The sequence below is a fragment of the Leucopleurus acutus genome, assembly GCF_964270905.1.
Source record: "Leucopleurus acutus genome assembly, chromosome: 2".
In the NCBI taxonomy this organism is placed as follows: domain Eukaryota; kingdom Metazoa; phylum Chordata; class Mammalia; order Artiodactyla; family Delphinidae; genus Leucopleurus; species Leucopleurus acutus.
Genome location: NC_139143.1, coordinates 133,215,106 through 133,239,793, shown reverse-complemented (window position 1 = coordinate 133,239,793; position 24,688 = coordinate 133,215,106). Strand labels below are relative to the sequence as shown.

General features: G+C 35.0%; 1 protein-coding gene across 3 annotated transcripts in view; it reads left to right on the top strand.

Moving 5' to 3' along the window:
• LRRC7 (leucine rich repeat containing 7) overlaps window positions 1-24,688 on the top strand; it is a gene marked incomplete at both ends in the record, with an annotated part of 381,292 nt that overhangs the window by 187,380 nt on the left and 169,224 nt on the right. For all 3 annotated transcript variants that reach the window (XM_082833990.1, XM_082833989.1, XM_082833988.1), the window contains one exon: window positions 23,378-23,441. In XM_082833990.1, the coding sequence (XP_082690116.1) occupies window positions 23,378-23,441 (64 nt within the window). The remainder of the gene's footprint in view (window positions 1-23,377; window positions 23,442-24,688) is intronic.

Sequence of the window (24,688 nt, the reverse complement as noted above, 5' to 3'; positions counted from 1 at the left end):
ATTTGCCACTATATAAATATTCTTAGCCCCGCAGACAATGCACTGATTTTTGTGTCAGCTTATGTTATTTATTGGTGTACATTAATTCTATGTTATATTTTTCCTTGAGGACAAATGTTTAGAATTGCAATTTTCATTTTAAGTTGATGCTTTGCAGAAGGATTTCACAAAAACTGGTAAAACTTTGAAATATAATTTTTTTCTATGGTAATTACCACAAAATACAGTTAAGTAGTTCAGGATGTTTCTATAGTAATTACTGAACAATGTGCTTTCAGTATTTTTGATATAAGTAAATATAGAAATTACGTAGCTTCTAACGTCAAAGCATTTGTTACTCTAAGATATTTCTAAATTTGCTTTTTAATATAAAATTGATCATGCTTGAAATCTAACTTTTTTTCCGGTGTACATAATTGATATACATTTTACTCTTTAGGAAAACAAATAGAAACTGGAAAATTTTTAGGAAAAAGCAGAAGAATGTAATTCTCATCAGTCTTCTCTCTGGATCAACAGGTTTATATGGGCATCTAAAATTGTTAAAAAAAAAAAGACTTGGAAATAAAGAGGATTAAAAAACAGCAGTAAATATGGATACACTGAGATGGCAATCTATAAACTGTTGTCCTAGTTTTGTCATTTAGTAATTTTAACAGAAGAGCAAAACAGTATATTCCTTTAATACCAAGCTTAGGGCACAAGAAATAAATGTATTTAACACAGTGACGGAAAACTCAATAAGAGAATGAAAATTAGAATCAAGGAAAACTTGCCCAACATTTATTGAAAACTTACAATTGAGCACTGTACTATGTGTTGAGAATTTCAAAGATATATTGAGCCCTTTCACTGAGTTTTTGGTTCTGTGGAAGAGATAGTCTAGCCAAGGAAAATCATGTGCAAAAGCAGAGAGATGAATGGAAACTGATGAATTATGCAAAGTACTAGGAGATTCATTTGTGTCGTATGTATTGGCTTGTGCATAAAAAGAGATGGGGTTTGAAAAGTAGAGAAAAGCCTATTCGAGTAGTGTTTTGTATGCCAATATAATGGTTAGATCAATAAAGAGAAATAAGCTTAATTCAGTGAATTTTGCAAGGAATACTGACCATTTAATTTTACCTAATATAGGCACTAGAATTTAACTCTTATAGGCCATATAATTGCTAATATTTATTGAGTTCTAAATTCTTTACATATATTAACTCATATAGCCCTTACATTAACTCTCTGAAGTAGGTATTAGTACCATCCTTATTTTATAAGTAAGGACACTGAAACATAAAGAAATTACTTACCCAATGTCACAAAGTTGGTAAGGTGAGATGGAAGGATTCTAACCCTGGCAGCCTGACTCAGAAGCTTTGTTCTTAATAACCATGGCACAGCAAGGTAGAGTTCAAACTGGACTGAAGTTTTGAGGATATGTGATGATATCTTTTTTTAGAGATTTGAATACATATTGAATTTGGGAAAGTTTTGGTAACATTTGTTAGTAAAGTATCCAACTCTTCTTTTTTTAAAAAAAACAGCTGTATTTAAGTATAATTGATATCTAATAAATTGCACATATTGAAAGTAACAATTTGATAAGTTTTGAAACATATATACACCACCAAAATCATCACCACAGTAAAGATAATGAACATATCCATCGCCCAAAAACGTTTCCTCATGGCACTGCTTACTCACTCCCCACCCAGGCAAATACTATTCTGCTTTCTATCACTACGGATTAGTTTGAAGAATTAGTTCAGAATTTTATGTAAATATTATCTTAGAGTATATTATCTTTTTTGGGGGAATATGGCTTTTTTCAATGAGCATTATTATTTTATTTGTCTATGTTATAATGGTTACCAATTTTTATTGCTGAATAGTATTCCACTGTATAAATATAGCCCAATTTCTTTACCTTTTCCCCTCTTGATGGATATCTGAGTTGAAAGTTTTTTCCAGTTTTTCTCTGTTACGAGTTGGCTTCTCTGAATGGTCATGTACAAGTCTCTGTATGAATGTTTAAGGAAAGAAGTCAGGCACAAGGAATATATATGTTTTCATTTATGTAGAATATAATGTGAGACAAAACTAGTCTATCTTACCAGAAATTATAATAGTGGTTATCTTTTGGGAGGTAATTAGTGACTAAAAGGGTGCATGAGGGAGACTGCTTTTGGACTCTGAAAGCATTTTGTTTCTTCATCTTGATATTGATTACATGGGTAACCAGTTCAGTATATGAAAATTCAGTGAGCATTACACTTCTGCTACGTACTCTTCTATAGGTATCTTACACTTTGATTAACAGTTAAAGTAAAAGTGAGACTAAACAGCTAAAGTAAAAGTGAAATAATTTGGTTCAGTCTAGATAATTTTCTATATGTTATCTGGCATGTATGCTTTTTATTTCATGGCTCTTATTAATATTCCAGTTATATACTCCTATAATATCCTCCTTGTACATTCTATACCATTACATTTACACCTTTTGCTGTAATTACTATTTTACTGTATGTCTTTCTTGTCAAATTATAAAATTTCTGTAAAAGAAGGTAATATCTAACTTTCTTACCTCCATGTCCATTGTCTGGCACTGTTCTTGGTACATAGTAGGTATTCAACGAATACTTGGATGAATGATACATAATTTTTCTTTCTGGTTTCTTGTGTACCTGCTCCAAGTTTAGCCACTGAGTCTTCATTATTTGTTTTCTACTGAAGGTTTTGCTTCCTCTACTGTCTACAAATTATGGATTATATTGTGTGATATTAAAAGTTTTTCCTCCTAACCTCAATTCTTTGTTTTACCATACATTTTTCAAACTAATAATAACTTCTTTTTTTGAGTGTTTACCATGGGCTCTGAGCACTTTACATCTACTAACTTATTTAAGATGCACCATCCAACAATGTAGATACTCATATTGTTCCCATTTTATGGAGAAACTGAGGCACAGGAATGTTAAATATCTTGCCCAAGGTTATAAGGTCTTGTAAGTGACAGAGTTCATATTTAATCCCAGACAGTCTAACTATGTAAGTCATGATTTTATACAGTATAGTCTTCTGTGTTTATATACACTACATTATGTCATAACATTTCTTCATTTCCTTCAGAACTTGGGTAAAATGTTAACTTTCAACAATGGCTCTCTCTGACCACTTTATATGAAATAGAAGCTCTCCAGATGATCTCAATCGTTCTCACCCTGCTTTATTTTCTTCATAGCGCATTTCACCACATGCTATATTGTACATTTATGTTTATTTCCTTCTCATACATCTCTCCCACTAAAATGGTAGCTCTACAAGGGCAGAGGTTTTATCTGTTTTACTTTTATCTACAGTGTTATATCTTAGAATAAAGCCTAATACATAGTAGATGCTTAATAAATATTTGTTAAATGAACAAATAAATGCTTCATAGAATCAACTTACCCTGTGACACTTTGGTGCTACAGGGTTGGCAGAGGTTTTTAAAACTCCCTTTAGCAGAGTCACTTCTTGCTTACAATAGTGACCAAAAAGGATCTCTATTGGACAGAAACACAGACACCGTTACACATTCCAGTTGAACATATCCTGGAAGTAGTAACTCAAGAGCATTTCTGAACATGCCAGTATCATGTGAATTTTTATTCTAGAAGCAACTTTGTTCTGGCAAATGAAATTTTATTTGTCGTCATATAATTTACATTTTTAAAAGATATCTGTGGCTCCGAAGTGGAGAGTGTGTTATAGAGGACACAATGGAAGACACAGTAGCCAGTTATCAAGGCCACGGAAGTAATTCATGGGAGAAACAAAACTTTGAACTAGAGCTATGACAATGACCATAGAGATGAGAAGAAATAAATTTCAAAGAGAGTAGAATCCATAGAACTTGTGAATAATTAGTCATGGGTTTCTGATTTAGGTAGTATCAACTCACCGGCAGGAAATAGAGGAGGTCTGGGAAGATGACTAATTTTGTTTCCAACATAATAAATTGGAAGTTCATATGGTATATTCAAAACTGTTCAGTAAACAATAAAAAAAAATAGACCTGGAACTTAGAAGAGCATCTATGACTAGAGAGTTATATTTCGGTCATCAAATGCTTGAAGTTGCTTAGGGGGATACTATGTAGAATGTTGTTCCAGTATCAACAGGTTCTTAACTAGCCACACAATAACCAACTCTGCATGATTTAAATTGAAAGAGACTTTAATGATAGAACATTGAATAAATGAAAGAATGGGCTATAAGACAACAAGTGAAACTTAGAAAAAAGGCAAAAGCAATTTTTCAAAGAACAGTGTGGTGTCATACCATCATTGCCACCACTGAATGCTGAATGCCACAGTTTGCACCAGCACCCTGCAAGCACTGGGTACTGACCACTGTTACTGCACCATCACCCTGCAACGTGTTACTCTCGCTGCTGCTGCTGCTGCTGTTGCTCAAGCCATAATGAATTCTCCACAGTTAGCTTCTGTGGCGAGAAGGGTGTATGTGTCTGACTTGTAGAGCCCCTGTCCCCAATTCACTGATGCCAGAGAGACTTGAAAACCAAGTATGTGGCTTCTAAAAAGGATGTTGATCCCCAGCAGCCAAAAACCACCATGTACACTTACTCACCAACATTAGGTTTATTAATTGTTGCTGCAAGGGAGGCTGCATACCATGGAAAACCACGGAGCACCTCAGTAAGAGGGAGTTAGGAGGGATTTTAGGTGATTTTGGAGAAGGTTTAAGAATGTGGTTATTTTTCTGGATCAGGTATTCTCTGAAAGTGGGGCATTTGGTTATTGGAGATTTGGGCATTTTTTAACCTTTGAGACTAGGGGAATGGAGAGTAGCTGGAGTTGCCATTGGAGAAGAAGTAGTAATTCCTTATAGTAATAGAAGCACAAGGTCTGCTTTTGTCTCTATCCAGGTCTGATTTTGTAGTTGACTTGTTTTTTTTTATTCCATCATCGTCTGAAGAGTTCTCAACTGATAATTTTGTGTAATTGCTTATGATCAGCAGAGAAATACTATGGTTTGGTGGTAGCAACCAGGCTAGCTACCAGCTGTCAGCTGTCAGGGCTGCTCTTCCCTTTTCAGTAGGTAAGCTTTGCATCCTACCAAGTTTCCTAAAGTGGAAATGACCAAAATGCCAGATGCTGGGCAGCCAATTAAAATATTACCAAGCCCATAATTTCCAAATATTAGGTATTGTATTAGTCAGCTCAGATTGCCTTGACTGAGTGGTTTAAACAGCAGGAAATTATTTCTGGAGGCTGGAGGCCTAAGATCAAGATGTTGGCTGATTCTGTCCCCCAGACAGAAGTATGGCTAGAAGTATGCCTTTTTGCTGTATCCTCACATGGCAGGGAAAGAGGGAGCTCTGGTCTCTCTTCCTCTTCTTATAAAGACACTAATCCAATTGCGGGAAGTGAGGTTCCACCCTTATGACCTCATCTAAATCTGATTACCTCCCAAAGGGCCCACCCCCAAATACCATCGCCTTGAGGGTTGGGACTTCAGCATATGAATTTTGAGGGGACACAAACATTCAGTCCATAAGACATGTCACTTTAAATCAGAGATCAGCAAACTTTTTCCTGCAATAGGCCAAATGGCAAATATTTAAGTTTTGCAGGCCATAGGGTCTCCATCACAACTACTCAGTCATTGTAGCACAAAAGCAGCCAAAGACAATATGTAAACAAACAAACATGACTGTGTTCCAACAAACTTTATTTATAGACACTGAAAAATTTGAATTTCATATCATTTTCATATCATGAAATATTATTCTTCTTTTGATTTTTTTCAACTATTTAAAAATATAAAAACTATTCCTAATTTGTAGACTATATAACAACAAGCAGTGGACCAGATTTGGCCTGCAGGCCATAGTCTGAAAACCGCTGCTCTAACTAAGAAGTGATATTATTGATGAGTTGGTTGCCTGTGAACTGATATGAAGAGAGAAGATCCAGTGGTGTTGATTAGTTCAAAAGAACACATCACGTGGAATTAGAAGTCATCATAATAGAGGTTCCATTACTTCTGGGTCCTTATTGCAAATCTCAGAATCAATGTCTATTTTAATAGCTCTTAAATTAGGAGATAGTGACAGACTCTACCTACTACTTCACTGATGTTCTAGGAAAGCTTCTTTACATAGAATTTTTTTATTTCCTTTTATTTGGATACATTATGACTCACTAACAGTTAGTTTTTTTTCATTTTTTCCCAATTTTATCAAGATATAATTGAAGTGCATCACTGTATAAGTTTAAAGTATACAACATAATGGTTTGAGATATATATATATATAGTGAAGTGATTACTGCAATAAGTTTAATTAGCAACCATTATCTCATTTAGATGCAATAAAAATAAAAAGTAAAAAAAGAAATTTGTTTTCTTATGATGAGAACACTTAGGATTTCCTCTCAACAACTTTCATATATATCATACAGCAGTGTTACCTATAGGCATCATGTTGTACATTATATCCCTTACATAGATTTTTAAATATTATTTTCTATTGCTCAGCTTCGCATGAGAGACTTCATATTAGTTGCATACAAACCAAAAACTTTGGTATTTTTTTGATCTATAAAAAGTATAACAGCTTATTTGATAATATATTATTTTGATAAACTAATACTTTTCAAGAGGCAAAACCATAACAAATATTTTCCCCAGTAATTGCTCCTCATAAAAATTCAATTATTCTCAATTGTATTTTTTAGTCTGAGAAGTCCTCTGAGGTATATTTAAAAGGGCTAAATTTAGTCTCACAACCTCCAAAGATAAATCTACCAGAGAATGGCTCCCATTAGACAACCTAGCTCATTTAGCACACTATAAATGTCTGTAGATTATAATATGTGTAGGAGTTTTGCAGTCAATAAAACCAGAAAAGTAAACTGGTGTCAAATTATAATTTCCTTGAATGCAATGTTGAGGAATTTGAACCTTTTCCTGAAATAATTTGATTTCTGAGCCCAGAAATGACATGACCAAATTATTTGGGGGATTACTCTTGTGACAATGATAAGTATGGATTGGAAGAAGCTGAAACTGGAGGCAGGCAGACTAGTAAAGAGGCTGTTACAAGGCCTGGGTCACCATAGTCCAAGAAGTAAAAGAGGTTAAACCAAGAAGTAAGTAAACTAACAAGTGAGAGGAGCTAAGGGACTCTTCACCTCTTAAACCCTAATTCTAGTATTATTTGATATGAAGCCTTCTTTGGGTCAGGCAGAGAGGATGAAAAGAGAACATATATTCAAGACATATAACAGAGGTAGAATAAACAGGTACTTGTAATTGACTAATTTGGAAGGTGATAGAGAAAAAACAAGTTTAGAATAGCTTCCAAGTTTCTATTTTAGGCTACAAGGGAAGTAGTGGTAACATTCATCAAAATAGGAAATAGAGAAGTAAGAGGCAAGTTCTTTCTACCATTGCTTTATTGGGACAATCAATCCTTCCTTTCCTTAAAGGGACTCGGGCTCCATCTTCTTATTTTGGCACTGATGGTTCTCCAATCGCAAGACCTGTGAGCTCTGCTCACAGTGTGAAGGTCCAGCTTGCCCTGGGAACATAACCCACTGTGGCCTGACAGGGGAATAATTCTCTGAACTGGTCTTCTCCAAGAGTGAACTGCTTTGAGAAAGAACTTTCTGTCTTCTTTGGGCTTTAACACTAAGGAAATAAAGAAGTCCTCTGAGTCCCTTCATGTTGCTGAGAATTTTACTGAGAAAATACTTTTCTATTTCCCGAACATGTCGAATACTTTAATACCTAGGAAAATGCTGATGCTTGTGTCATTTTCCTTGCTTGAAAATCCCTTTCTGCCTTCTCCATCTGGTGAACTCTTCATCTCATAACCCCTAATGTCAATATTATCTGATATGAAGCCATCTCTGGGTCAGTTCCTGAATTACACGTTCTCAAAACACGACATCTTCTAGGTAGCATGAATCCCAGGCATAATACATTAACACATTAATTTCAAAATTACTTAATTTCTTAATTTTCTCATAGAATATAAGCTCTATCAGGGCAGGGACTGTGTTTTGTTGAATTACTATTGTTTTGTTGAATTACTATTTGTTGAATTACTATTAAACACATAATAAAAATTTCATATTATCCATTATTATTGTTAATTGTAGGTTTTTATGTCCACTTCACTAAGTTGTGAGGTACCTGAAGGAAGTGACCACATCTTAGTGCCAGCCCTTAGCCTAGCCAACTGATATGTGCTCAAGAGATGTTTGTTATATTAAAGAAAGAATTGTTTGGTTAATGAATTTAAAAGGCATAATTTACAAGGAATTTGTAAAATGAAGTATCAGGGTAGTACCAAAATAAGATAGTCAACTTGTTATTTTGTCTACAATGATAATGATGATATGAAGAATCAGACCTTTCTTCCTTTTTGGGCAGTTAGCTAAGTGTAAAATTCAGGTTCAGAAATATCATTTTTTTGACAGCATGTTGAGAATCAATGGCTGAACTTATGACTTTTTTAAAGCAAGATTGCCTTTATATAAATATAATTACCCATAAGAAATAATGCTATTAGAATTCAGTGTCTTTTACAGTTCTTTGATTGAAATGAGCTTTCATTATGAGGCACATTTCACAATGGTCTCATCTAGAGTTGATTTTTTACCCATTGTTCTATTTGGTTTCTATTGTACAGTCCATTATTTCTGATTGCTATCCTATTATATTTTATTTCACAACTTCTAAGTACTGATTGTTATAATCATATTTTAGAATGATAATCTTTATGCCAATTTATATCCATGGGGAAAAAAATTAGTCCTGGTTAAGACCAATCAAAAAGTTATCCTAAGTGAAATTTATTCCTAAATTGCTATTTTAAGTGAACATATGCAGCTAAAAGCACATATCATTCCAATTATTAAATAAAAGCTAATTTTATTTCTATGTATTGATAGACACTATGAAAAAATATACCAGTAATGTAGGTTTTAGCATTCAAATACTAAGGGAAGAATCTCTAGTAATAAATACATAGAAGAAAAAATATCTAGTTGAGTCTGAGGCAAATATTATTTTAAGAAACAATTTAGGAAATTAAGAAAAATTAATAATTTTAATTTATAATCATAATAATAATAAAAAATAATTTTTCTAATTAACTGAATTTAGAAGAAAAGATTTGTGGAGTAATTTTCTTTGAAGATATAATAAACATAAAAGTGAAGAGGCATACAAACTTGAAAATATTAACATCTTTACCATATTTTCAAAACTATAAAGTAATAAAAAATAAAAGAAACAGAATATATATAGAATCACAGTCATGGTTTCTGAAAAGTTGAAATTATAAACACCAGAAATCATACAAAAACCCACAGAATAATTTATGAAAAAGAAATTGTCAAAATGGAAAACTAGAATATTGATAAGTCAAATGCAGGAAGGAAAAAACTTAAACTACTTTGAACATTGTTGGACCTAGAAGGTATTATGCTAAATAAAATAAGTCAGAGAAAGACAAATACTATATGATTTCACTTACATGTGGAGTCTGAAAAACAAAACACATGAACAAACCAAACAAAACAGAAAGAGTCATAGACACAGAGAACAGATGGTTGCCAGAGGGAAAAGCGATCAGGAGGATGAGTGAAATAGGTGAGGGAAAGTAGTACAAACTTCTAGTTACAAAATAAATGAGTAACAAGGATGAGATGTACAGCATGGGGAATAGAGTCAATAATAATGTTTTAACTTTGTGTGGTGACAGATGGTAACTAGACATCATGGTGATCAATTTGTAATGTATAGACATGTCAAATCACTATGTTGTGCATCAGGAACTAACATTGTGTTGTAGGTCAGTTCTACTTCAAAAACATACAAGAAAACAAACAAGCTCATAGAAAAAGAGATCAGATTTGTGGTTACCAGAGATGAGGGGACAAGGAGGGGGGATTGAATGAAGGTGATTAAAAGATACAAATTTCCAGTTATAAGGTAAATAAGTACTAGGGATGTAGTGCATAACATGATTAACATAATGAACACTGCTGTATGTTATATAGGAAAGTTGTTAAGAGAGTAAATACCAAGAGTTCTCACCACAGGAAAAAATATTTTTCCTTTTTCTTTTATTTTGTATCTACATGAGATGATGGATGTTGACTAAACTTATTGTGGTAATCACTTCATGATATATATAAGTCAAATCATCATGCTGTATACCTTAAACTTATACTGTGCTATATTTCAGTTATAGCTCAATAAAAGTGGAAAAAAAATAAAATCAATTAAAGCTGCAAAGGCTATGCAAATACTTTTATACATATTTTCTGTTTTTTAAATTTAATTTAATTTTTTATACAGCATGTTCTTATTATCTATTTTATACATATTAGTGTATATATGTCAATGCACATTATCTCTCATGATCCCAAAAGCACCTTTGTACTTAATTTAATTAAGTAGTAATATATTCATTTCTTTGCTAGCTTAGTATTATCAAAAAGTTTTTTTCTAATCAAGAACAAAAGTTTTAAAACTATGCCTTTTATATTTTTTGCCTAAAATCTACTAAAACTCAAATTAATAAATTAGGAATTTTTTTAATGTGTGATGTATCAGACACCTCTGGGCCTTAAAAGATCTCTATTTTTACTTTAGGTCTGCCACCAACAAACCATGTGATGCTCTTTTAGGAACCTAATAGCTCAGCAGAATGAGTGTATTTAGAAGTATGCTTTTGGCAATAAGAAACAGAATTCTGAGTAAAAGTGACTTTTTTAAATAATAGGTACCTTGTTGTCCATAACAAAGTCTCAAGATAAGCAGTTCCAGAGTTTGTTTCAGTAGCTTAATGATTTTACCAAAAGCTCAGTCTTTTTCGATTTTTCTACACTGCTATTCCCAGCATGTTGGCTTTCATCCTTGGACTTGTTACCTCATGGTTTCATAGTGTCTGCTGCAACTCCAGACATCACATTCTCATTCAACCATGAAAAAAAGAGGAAAAAGAGGGACAGGTAAAAAAAGTTCTCATGCCTCTCTCCCTCTTTTAAACCAAGGGGAAAAATCTTTCTCAGGATCTCCCTCAGAATCTCTTCTCCTCCTCTTCCTGTTCTAGTGGCCAGAACTGAGTCATATGCTCATATCCTAGCTGCAGAGGAGGTTTGCCTCATGACTATTTGGGATTTCCAGTCTCTGATGCAAGGCAGATACCACTGGCAAGGAAGAAAGGGAAAGGAAATGACAGTTGCCTGGGAAACCAGCCATGGCTACCTTGGCAGATTATTTTCAAAGGCCTTTATCTGCTAAAGGTCAAATTCTCCGACATCTTAGTCACAGGGTTGTTTCTGTATTTTACATTAGTCAGGGTATCAACAATCTAAGGCCAGATCTACATAAAAGTACATGAATTAATATTTACAAAGCCCAAAGTGACAAGTTGTAATTTTTTCATTGAATAATAGGAAGAAATAATGAGCCTGAAACAATGAGCCTGTGTGTGTGTGTGTGTGTGTGTGTGTGTGTGTGAAGAGTCTCTTAGGAAAGAAACTTGTTTTTCCCTGCTCAGTTATCTATGAGTTTTAAAATAGCTTAACTGCCTGAGTAGTTTTTCAGTAGCGTTTGAAATCTCCTCATGAGCTTATAATGTAGGTTGCAGCATATTCTAGTGAAAATGAGCATCTTCATAGCTGATTATGTTTCCCATAACCTCTTGATTAGACTGCTTCAGTGCAAGCCAGGAGCTTCAGTTCCTGAAGTGTGACCATACACAGAGATAATTGTCATGGTTTCTGCTCATATGGCACCATTTCTCCAGAAAGAGTTCAAAAAATCTTACAATTTTATCTTTACTGCATTGTCATGAGTTAGGAATGCACAATAATTTTTGGCCAGTGGGAAAACTCACGTTCAGAGTGAATGAATGACTGGTTCTGGTCATAAACCCAAGAAGACTAGAGAGAGAGGAATGAAATTCAGTCTTCTCCTCAATCTAATTAGAGTAGTGCAGAATTTGTCTTATAGCTGGTTGCTGTTCACAAGGTTCTATTTTATACTTTAATCTATTTCACTGGAGAAGTTTATCTTACTATATAAACTAAAGCTATTCTTGAGAGGTTTCTTGTAAGTTTATTTCTTCATACAGAATTTTTTTCATGTTATGCATTAAATTAAAGATACATAGATATAGGAAAGAAAAGTTTTCTAATAAAACATCATGAAATCAGCTTAAACTTTTAAATGTTGAATATTTAAAAGGAAAAAATATTTCCCAAGGAAATACTCAAAATAATGTGACAGCTTGATGTAAATTATGTATTTTAAATATTTATTCTAAAAATTTAAATACTGCAAGGAGAAACATGTTAATTAGAAGCATTCACAAATTGTTTAATTAGACAAATTCTAAAAAATTGTCTTCCCAATATTCTTTGACAGAATAATAGATGTTTAGTTTGGTTACATATCCTTCTGGGAGATCCAAGAAGCCAGTTTAGCTTTTTGTTGCTGTTCTTAGGGGAAAGTTGAATTGAAATGATGGAGAGTACATAAATATTGTAGCTGTGACATTGGCTTAAGATATAGTAATAATCGAGGAAGATTTTTTTTTAATTTTTATTGGAGTATAGTTGATTTACAATGTTGTATCAGTTTCAGGTGTACAGCAAAGTGAATCCGTTATACATATACATATATCCACTCTTTTTTTTAAGATTATTTTCTCATGTAGGCCATTAAGGGAGAATCTTTATAGAAAACATTTTATCAGAGAAATTATATTATGTTACTAGACAATGGATTTTAAATTTTTCCTTGTGTGTAAATATAATAAGTTTATGTTTCTTCAACATGAGGTATGCTGCTAGTTGCATTTTTAAAGAATATCAATTCCTGGGCCTTCTTGTCTTTAGTACTTGTGTTGTAAGGAATGATTTACTTCAAAATGTATAATACAAGGCTTCCCTGGCGGTGCAGTGGTTGAGAGTCCGCCTGCCGATGCAGGGGACACGGGTTCGTGTCCCGGTCCGGGAAGATCCCACATGCGGCGGAGCGGCTAGGCCCGTGAGCCATGGCCGCTGAGCCTGCACATCCGGAGCCTGTGCTCTGCAACGGGAGAGGCCACAATAGTGAGAGGCCGGCGTACCGCAAAAAAAAAAAATGTATAATACAAAGTTCATTTAAAGAAAGATTGTGAACAAGAGAACATGGTAGAATCAGTAGGTCCAAAGTATAAAATGTAAATGTCCATTTAACATAGGACATGGATTAAGTGGAAAGATAGTATATTCTTTCCCTAAGTTCCAATACGAGAGAAACATTAGACAGTAGCAACTGAGGGGAGTTTTCCTATCCTTGTGACATGAATAGCCACTAATTAGAGAGTGTTTGAGAACATTTGAAAGACAAGTTAAAAGATGGAATGAATAAGCCCATGCCAAAAATTTGCAGAATCTTGTGAGAGTCAGCAAACCCATGTTATTGCACTGGGAATTTATGGAGAAACAAAATTCTGCCAACTTTATGTGGCTTCAGAAGTAATTGTACACTTGAATAGATAAAACCTCTGAATCTGATAAAAAGCAAATCATAGACTGTATAATTTTATCAGAGTGACAGATGCACCAAGATATTGTGTTATTTCCCGTCATTGCTCCAATTGGAATCTTTTACCAGATTTGCAATTGGATAAATGCTATAAAGTAATAGCATGCTAGTAAGGACTTAATTTTCATAAATGCAACCAAAGGACAGTATTAAGAATAAAGGTCCCTAGATTCCAGTAACATGTACCCTAAGAAATGAGAATTTCAAATAGTATATAAATATAGTTATCTAGTGGCAATTACCTCATAATAAATATTTCCAGTCCTTAATTTATCTATTGTATCAGGTTTTAAAAACTTAAATATTCTTAGGGACCAAGCTTATGTCATAAACTCACGGAGCTATCTAGATGTAAGATCTTAAGGACTGATGTAGACCAGGGGTTGGAAAACTATGGCTTATGGTCCAAATTTGGTGGCCCCTTTTTTATAAATAAAGCTTTATTGGAACACAGCCATGTCCATTGCACTACAATGGCAGAACTGGGTAGTTGAGACAGAGACCATATGGCCTATAGAGCATGAAACCCTTTTTGTCTAGCCTTTAATAGAAAAAAAGTTTCTTGACCCCTGGCACAGACTACAGTGAGCTCTAGAAAATATTCTTTTCAAAAAACATTCATATTTAAACAATGGTCAAGCCAAACAGTCCAGGCCAGTTTTAGATGATTGGCCACTGCTGTGAAAAGAGATCCTGTGCCAGCTCTGTCATTAACTTTCTGTGTGACGTTGAACAAGTCACCAAGTCTCCTCTAGTAAGAAGGGAGCACTTCTTTTTCCTGAGGTTGCTGTGCATAAGGCCAAATGGCAAAAATCAATATGGTCTTTTAAGGAGAATGTGAAAGTCAAACCAGGGAAGCATGTCCAAAACAGTCATAAATGCAAGAAGAGCCTGAAGTGAATATTGGGAGTTAAGATGCGGGGCCTGACAGGTCAGAGTTTCAAGAAGACAAAAGAGGATGATTCGATCAAATTTAAATCCTATATTCATTATAGGGAAACACACATGCCTGTGTTTTCATGGACTAAGTATGTCCATGATTCCATGGACTGGGATGGACAAGAACTCAATTTCAACATCTGCAAAAAAGTATTTACAGTGTTCTCCTAGTCTAAGAAATGTCCTGTGGGAAAGAAAAGAAAAATGTTTTTGGTCACATAAACAGGAAATTGTCTAAACTAATTGAATCTGTTAAATAATCACAATGAACATTTGTTGTTTTATAAGAAGTCCTACTGATAAGAAATCTATTTAACATTTTTTAAGCAAGATTTGCCAAAATGTACTGACCATCTGAAATTTTTTTTTAAATCATGCAACATTTATAAGTCTTAGGAAAACTTCAAGAAACTCTGACCTCAATAATCTCTCAAAATATTTCCAACTCTGAAATTCTTCTGTAAGTATTTCAATACCTAACTCTTAAAGAACACCTACCATATGTCAATCACAATTTATGTGCTTTACCTGCATTAACTATTTTAATCATCAAAATAACTTTATGATGTAAGGATTCTTATTATCATTCCCATATTACAGATGAGAAAACTGAGGTGCAAAGATGTTCTTATTGGTTTAAAGTCAAACAGCTAAGTGAGTGGTAGAATCAGGATTTATACCCAGGTTGTCTGAATTCAGAATCTATGCCTTAAACTACTCTCCATTTAGAGTTTTGTTGCTATATTTCAGATATCCAAACAAATGAAAAACTCACCTAAATATTTCACTTAGTATTTTTTATTATTTGGATTTTTTAAAACCTACTATTGAAAATGTCAGGAAGTCAACTTAACACAAGATGCAGATATCCTGGGACGGATGAATCTCAGCCTTATCTGCCTTTATCATCAAGCATAGTTTACAATAAGTAAGCTAATGTATATTCATTATAATATTCATTAAAACAGGCCTATCAGGATATCTCCTTGGCAACTGTTAATTAATTATAGCTGCCTCCTTGGCAACTGTTAGTTAACTGTAGATGTCTGATAAAAATTGAGTGGTTTTTCTTTGTAAATATTCTAGAATTCAAACAGCTCACTGGTAAAGAGTTATTCATTCACGCACATATGAATATCTTCATTAAACAAACTGAGAAGCTATTTGTAAGATCAACAACTTACTTGCTCTCATGAAGCTTCAGTCTAGTAGGGGGAAAATAATTAGCAAGTAAACAAGTTTTAATTTTCAGTATTAAATATTAAAATATAAAATTAACTGAAAATATTTAATTTAATTTTTTAGGTTAATTTTAAGTGTTAAGAAGAAAGTGTAAGTGTTAAGAAGAAAATGGAACAGGGTAATATATAACATGAAGATGGGAAGGAGATTTAATTTTGGGTAAAGGGGATATGAGGAGGAAAAATATGAGCTGAGTTGAAAAGGAGCCAGCTATGAGATTTACGAGTTAGAACATTACAGGCAAGAGAAGCAGCAATGATAAATGTAACAATCATGGAAACTTTATACATTTCTACAATTTTTACATGTATAATATGAACATAGGTTGGTAAACATCATTTAATACAACTAATTTCATTAGAACTTGCTCATTCAGATAACTAGGTGAACTTTACAAATGAATCTAAATAATCAGAAAGATATTTGGTTCAGACAGGAGATGATCAAATTGTAGGCATAACTGATAGAGAATGTGACCCAAACTGTAACAAGTCCTGATATTTTCTCCCTAACCTATGGCAGTGATCATGCCTTCAAGCCATTTGTAAGGGGAAGTCACACCAGTCAGATTCCTGTGTTGGGACATAGAGGTAGGCCCCAGACCCACGTGTTTACTGTAAGGACAAAGGAGTACAGTCAAATGAGTACGTAATCAAGTAGGCTGCTTGAAGTGCATAAGAACAGGCCACGTGGGACCCCACCTAGTAGAGTAAGGAGGTAAACAAATGGATATAAGAGGCTCACCCTCCAAGGAATCAGCAAGGAGAGGAGATAAAAGCCTGGAATATTCCTCTAGCACAGTGGATCTCAACTAGAAGTAATTTTGCCCCCCTAACCTCTACCCTGGGGACATTTGACAATGTCTGGAGACATCTGAAAACTGCAGAGATTACTACTGATATTAGGTAGGTAGAGGCCTTGGATGCTGCTAAACATCCTACAATGCACAAGAGAGCTGCATCCCAGATATCCCCTTATCCAGCCATGAGGATAGAATGACAGGGATTCGTGCAAGAAACTCTAATGGGAATTTTTAGAATTTCTTCACTTTGGACCAAAATCTCTTACATTCTTTAAGGATACACGTTAGTATTGTGGACTTAAGCTATAATCACAGAAAAACCTCAGCTTCAGATGTACTCTTTTAGCATTTTCATTCTTTCTTTTCACATATATGACTCATATAGCAACGTTCTCCAAAACCCAGCTCAAACTTCACCTTTTCATAAAGTTTTCCATAATTACCAAACTGTCAAATGTTCCTTCTTCTGAGCTCCTATGGCAATCTATACATACTTTTATCCTAGCATTTACCACCCTGTGAAGTAATTATTCATTGAAAGATCATTCCCATTTTAAAAGTAGGTCTTTCTGGGTAGAGACTATGTAAGATGTGCTAAACATCCTACAGTGCACAAAGTAGTCCCCTATATCAAAGAATCAACTGGCCCAAAATGTCAATAGTGCCAAGGTTGAGAAACCCTGCATCCCAGAAATCTTTGTAACTTCAATGTCCACGTGGCATCTGCCATAAGGAAGCACAAAGTGAATGAATAAATGCTCACAAACACTACTAACATAAAAATACCATGAGTTCTATTTTATTTTTCTGACAAAGCCTTACTTGTTTGTGTCCTAATTAAATTAAAAACCTATTACATATTTCATCTAAAAGGAACTTTTTTTGGACAATTTGACAATGATTATAGTTTAGTAACTAGCACACGAACAAGAAAAGCAACAGGCTGCATTATAGACTGTCTAAAATCTTATGGGTAAAGACAGTCATTTTGAAAGGTGTAAAATGTAAGAAATAATATAGAATGACATTTTCAAAAAGCAGAAATAAGAGTGTAAAATTTTAAAGATATGTAAGAAATCATATTGGAAAGTAACTTTAAAAACGGAAGTAAGAATGTAATGATAGAATGAAACTTTGGTGATAGTAATTAATGGAAACTAGGATCAAGAAAATAAAATAAGATAAAATTAAAATAGAAGAAAAGATATTTTAAACAACAGAACTGGGCTTCCCTGGTGGCGCAGTGGTTGAGAGTCCGCCTGCCAATGCAGGGGACACGGGTTCGTGCCCTGGTTCGGGAAGATCCCACATGCCACGGAGTGGCTGGGCCCGTGAGCCATGGCCACTGAGCCTGCGTGTCCAGAGCCTGTGCTGCACGACAGGAGAGGCCACAACAGTGAGAGGCCCCAACAGTGAGAGGCCCACATACCGCAAAAAAATTTAAAAAAAAAAATAAAATTTTAAAAAACAGAACTTAAATAAGCTTCAGGAAATAGTTTAGAGAACCTCATGGGAAAGCCTTTTGTCGTTGTTCTGGAGCAAACAAAAGGAAAATTGTTGCTCATTCAAAAGAATGGCAAAGGAATCGTAGGAAGCTATGTTATAAACTTAAAATATAGTTTTACGTATGTATTTATGAGTCAAAGATTTCAAAAGCAATAGCCTAAAACTAGGATGGGAAAAGAAAAAGTCTTAGAGGTGGCAGAGAGGCTACCTATCCCCATACAAAAGGAATCAAACAAACTACACTAATAGAAACATAAGACATAATAGATACATTTATACATTGTCTTGGTCAGCCCACGTCTAAAGAACAGTGTTTAATTCTGAGTGCCAGTTGGCCTTCAGAGACAGAAATGTTTCAGATTATGTGGTCCATATGGTCTGTCTCACTACTCAATTCTGCCATTGCAGTGCAAAAGAGCCATAGATTATATGTTAACAAATGGGCATGACTATGTTCCAGTAAAGCTTTATCTATAAAAATAAAAGTGCCAAGTTTGTATCTCATCCTGTTTGGAAGAGAAGCTTTGATAAAGATGATCAGGGTGTTTAGGTTTCTGGAAACCCCATCATGTAAGAAATGATTTAAGAGATCACCAATATTTAACCTAGAAAAAAGAGATAAGTCCCAGAACTAATAAAATTTACTTTAGGACACTCAAGTACAAGACATCACTCATGTCTTCATTTAATAAAAATAATTGTGTCCTTCTCTTTAACCACCATGGCTAGAAAAAATGTATATTCTCAGGTTTATGTGATACGCATCTTGGAGATCAGTGAGAACTACAGAGTTCCTAGAGTTCAGGAAGTTGTGGAAAGGCTTCTGGTCTTCAGCTCATAATGGTTCTCACTAGAATACTTTTTGCCTAAGGCTACATGGTCAAGTCAAATGCAGGTGGCTTTACTACTCCTGTGGTCATTTTTCATTCATTGCCATGCTTGGTCACTTGGTCCTTCACCTTGGTTCCCAAAGTTTTGGTGTTCATTGTTTGTTGGATGACAATGTGGTCTAGAAACAAAGCTTGAGAGAATCTGCCACTCCTCAGTATTCCCAGGTTCAGAAGAAAATCTAATTCTCTCTTCATGGAGCACAGCCACTACTGCCCCTTCCACTAGAAGCACCTATTCAGTGGTATAGGTTTGGCAAGAGGTGAGTCAGATGTTCTTACAATGCTGGCCAATGTTTCACAACCATCTTTGGACTGCTAGTGGTCCCACACAGACCCTTCTGGGCATCTTGAAGTGTAAAGGAGACATATATATATATATATATATATATATATATATATGAAAAAACTAACAATTCAAGAAAGTTAGTGACCAATGCCAAATAAATCATGGAAAAGAAAGCAGATAGTATGTGAGTTTAAAAGGAGAGATAACTTTGTGGTGGAGTAGACAAGAAACATCACTTATTTATTTTTCAAATATTTATTTCTAGTCAAGACCTTTTACCTGAGCTCCAGTCTTACACAGGTGCACATGTGCACGTGTGTGACCATGCGTGCACACACACAATTTTCTCCTAACATAGGACTCACACATTCACCTCAAATTCTCTATAGTATTTAAAAAAGTATTCACTACATCCAGCTCTCTCCACCTTAGATTTATTCCTTTGCAACATTCCCACAGTGCTACTCAATCCAGAAACTAGCTTCAATTCCTTCCTCTTCTTTACCTTCCACATCCAACCAACTATCATCATTACCAAGTATGTCTTCACCAGTGCATCCCTCATAGTTCCCGCCATATCATCCATACTGCCATTGTCTTATTTCTGGCCACAATTATATCCCACATAGATTTCAGGACAGTCTTTTATTTGACCTTTTGCTAGCACATCTTCTCCACATTTCCCACACCACTCCAAGCTGCCAAAGTGATCTTTCTAAAATAAAAATTTGATATATCTTCCCTATCTAAATCTTAAAGCTTCCATTGCCTTCAAGCTAAAACTCAAACTTCTTTGTTTAACATGGATGATCTCATGATCTGGCCCTTGTCTACATATTATTTCTTATTTATTACTATGTTTCTCATTTACCATTCTTACTAACCTGCAGTTCCTTAAATGGGCTTTGATCTCTTTCAATGCCCCCCTTTGATGTCTCTTCCAAAAAACATCCATCTCTTCTGATTCTGTAGCCTGATCAACTGCTACAAAGTGAAGGGTCAGTAGAGTCTCTTTTTTTTTTTTTTTTTTTTTGCGGTACTTGGGCCTCTCACTGTTGTGGCCTCTCCCATTGCAGAGCACAGGCTCCGGACGTGCAGGCTCAGCGGCCATGGCTCACGGGCCCAGCCGCTCCGCGGCATGCGGGATCTTCCTGGACTGGGGCACGAACCCTCGTCCCCTGCATCGGCAGGCAGACTCTCAACCACTGCGCCACCAGCGAAGCCCGAGTCTCCTATTTTTTACTCTCACTCCCCAACGCTGAAAAAGCACTTCTTTAGAATCCTACACATATATTTTCTATGGCATTTAGTCTATTGGGTAAACATGGCCCATTGTCTTAACCATTTTCTTTCAAGATTATGAGCTACCTGATAATAGGAAAAACACCTTTCATCTTGATAACCTTAAAAGTTGAGAGATAGTAGGAAATCAATATGTTTATGTTATTGAATAAAAAGTATTGAAGATGTATGGATAAAGGCATATTGAACGGGAGAAAAAGAGCATTAGCAAAAGCTTAAAACAGAAAACTGATCTTCTCAAAGTCATCACTAATCTACATGTTGTTCAATCAAGTGGTCATTTCTCAGGTATATCATCAATTTTTCTTACAATTTGTTATTTCTTCCAACTTGAAATGCCATCTTTACTTGGCTTCCAGTTCTTCACACTCTTCTGTCTTTTCTCTTGTGATCCTAGTAGCTTCTCTGTCTTCTTTCCTGGCTCATCCTCATGTCTTCTTAGACCTATTATCTTCTCATCTACACTCATTCCTTTGGTGATCTCACATGCTCAAGGCTTGATACCATCTGTATGCTGACCATGCTCTAATGATCTATTTTGCCTGGACTTCTTCCCTGAACTCCAGACTTGTGTATATAAGTTCCTGCTTGACATCTCTAGTTGGCTTTACAATAGAAATTTCTAATTTAGCATTTCTTTTTTTTTCAACCTTATGAGGTGAGGTATAACTGATAAATAAAATTGTAGGATATTTAAAGTACATTGTGATGATTTAATGGAAGTATACATTATGAAAGGATTCTTCTCATCTAATTAATTAACCCATCCATCACTTCACATATTTATCTTTTGGGGAGGAAATTTGAGGGGGGATGGACAGGGGTGAGAACATTTAAAACCAAGCTTTTGATGAACCCAAAACCCTGCTCACCCTGTCTTCTCCATCAGTCAATTACACTTCATCCTTCTAGTTGTTCAGACCAAAACACACTTTTAATCACATTTGACTCTACTTTCTCTTACTCCCCACAATCATTTCGTCAACAAAACATTTGAATCTAATCTTAAATATGTCCAGAATCCAGCCACTTCTCACCCCGTCCGCTGCCACCAACCTGACCAAACCACCGTCACCTCTCATTTGGCATTTTCCATTAACTGCCTGTTTGATCTCCCAGCTTCCACCTTCATCCTCCTCGGTCTGTCTACAAGCCTGAAATCATAGGTATCCTTTTAAAACAAGTCACTTCAATATACCTTTGATCAAAGCCTTTCAGTGACCCTCCATTTTACTCAAAATCAAAGCCAAAGTCTTGGGCTATAAGGCCCCATATTTTCTAACTCCCCATTATCATGTCTTTACTTCTCCTGTCCCTCAGTCTACTTCAGCCACACTGGTTACCTAGGATGTCTTCAAGCAAGCAACGTGTCCCTGCTTCAGTCTAGGCACTAGGGTGCTCCTTCATTTCCTTTAAGCATTGGCTCAAATTTCTTCTCAGTGAGACCTGATTACCCTATTAAAAATTGCAGTCATGTTATATGAATTCTTCCTATCTTCCTCCTCTTCTTAAGTGTTCTTCATAGCACTTATAACCTTCTAGTATATTATTTTATTTTACTTAATTGTTTTATTTATTGTCATTATCATCTCCACTGGAATGTAAAGTATTTTTGAGGAGGAATTTTTGTTTCTTTTCATCCAGTGCTATTCCCCAGACCCCAGAAGATTATCTAACTCATAATAATCTTTCAGTAACAGTTGCTGAGTGAAGAAAGAGTACACACATGTTTTTGCATTTATGAGTGCCTGCCAGAGTCTGAATTACAGTAGTATTTCATTTGCTACTCATAAAAGCCCTATAAGATAATTACTACATGAATTTTAAAGATGAAGGAATGAAAATTTTTTGAGATTTGAGTCAACAATGCCTCCAGAATTTCTGTATAGTCAAGAGTTGGAGACAGCATTCTGGTTAGTAGGGAGATAAAAAACTTGAAAATCAGAAAAATGCTCTCTTCTCTTATGTTGTATGTTATACTTGAGAATGGTTTGGTAAATGCTGATTACACATGGCATGTGCTAAGGTACGTCTAATCTTTGGCACCAACTCTTGCCCGAGGTTTAAGGTTGTTCAAAGCTGCAGCATCATTCAAGCCAATATGTTTAGGAGACAATGAGTACAAAAGTTGGGGGTAGGGGATTAAGAGGTACAAACTACTATGTATAAAATAAATGAGCTACAAGGATATAAAGTACAGCACAAGGAATATAGCCAATATTTTATAATAATTATAAATGGAATATAACCTTTAAAAATTGTGAATCACTATGTTGTACATCTGAAGCTTACATAATATTATAAATCAACTATATCTCAAAAAAAGAAGATAAAAATGTTTTTCTATAACAGAATTTCATTTAAGGAAGTGAAAAATGACAAGATTGATGATGAATTTGTGGCCATATTGTGAAATTTTAGAACGCTTTACTAAGAATTGGGTTTATCCGTTGGTTTCCAAAACCTGTGGGGATTCTTAAAAATATGGATTTTGGAGCCCCAATTGGTACCTCCTATTGGTATAGATTTTTAACAAGCTTCCCAGATTTTCATTAAGCATCCAGGCCAGAACTCCATCCATAGACTGGCATTTGGAAACATGGTAAGCTACTAAAGGTTTTCAGGCAGCAGTTTGCATATGTTACTGTATATTTGCAACTTACTTCTCCTTAAAAAATACCCCCGTATCTGTGCACTATACACCCAGGTAAATCTGATAGGGAGGTGGGTGGAATGTCTTTTGGAGCGATGTGTCATGCACTGCCTCACAATAATATTTTTCTCCATCTGTTATAGGTCAATGCACAAACTGGCCCAGTTGGAAAGACTTGACCTAGGCAATAATGAATTCAGTGAGCTGGTAAGCAAATGCATTTTCTAAATTTGATAAATATATCCCAGGGGATTATTTCTTTTGCTCTGTCTTGATAACCCCAGGCATTAAATCATCAGGTGCACATTTACATTTGCTAAATGAAATAAAATCTGGAATTAAAGTGATTGTTTATCTGTATAGTAAGCTACAGGGGATTGAATAATACTAGGATTAACTTTAAAAAGCGGGGGTATGGATAGGCAGATGCAAATTGTCAGTTTTGAGCACCACCTATATAGCAGGCACCATGTTCAGAGTGTTATATATGTTGCCTCATTTAATCCTGATTTGACATGTTGCCATGCAACATGGAAACAAGCTCAAGGTGGTCACTGACTTACATAGCTTTTATGTGGTTGAACAGGAATTAAACCAAGACTTGATTAACTCAAAGTCCATACCTTGAAGACGTCTGCTTTGGCTGCTTAATGGGCATAGCATGAGAGGAGTGGTCAATGGCCTTTTATTTCCAATTGTACTGAAAGTGTCTTTCTAGTGAACATATGTTATGACCTCACTGCCAGCAAAATTGACAGAATTTTGACTACTCCTTTTAGGCTTAAGTTTTCTTTAAATGTTCCTGAAAACCAAAATCTCAAATGCAAATTAGAAAGAAAATACTCTTTTACCAGCAGACCCAGCCTGTTTTACTCAGAGGTCTTCCACTTGAACATCTTCAAATTTCAAAAATCAATTCACCTAAATTGTATTTTAACTATTTTTAAATTGAAACATTTAAGAGTGTAATCAGCTTTTCTTTTGCAGCTATGTTACTAGCTACATGACCTTGTGAAAATGACTTAACCTCTCTAACCCTCATTTTCCTTTTCTATAAAATGGAGATTATAATGGTTCCTCCCCTCCAAGGTTTGTAGGAGAATTAAGTTAAAAAATGTACAGGGCCTGGAAAAGTGATTCCCAGTAAATGCCAATGTATAGGGGTGATAGGGTATAATTCACACTACAACTTGAATGTGCAAAAAAATTAACTTGTTTTACTTTGACCGTAACTAATTTGATCATTGTCCCAGCCTCTATCAGCTCTTTATTGAGGGTAAAAACTGACTTCTATTTTTCTATGATTAGAAGTTAAATCTAATTTTAGAAGTTACATGGTCCCTTTAGGTTGTGTTCATCTTCCCTGCATAGAAATTCTCTGTAACCTCTTGCCTTCCCCTGCTTGTCTCCTTAAGATGGAATCTGAGTGAGTGCGAAGGAAGGTACGTATCTTT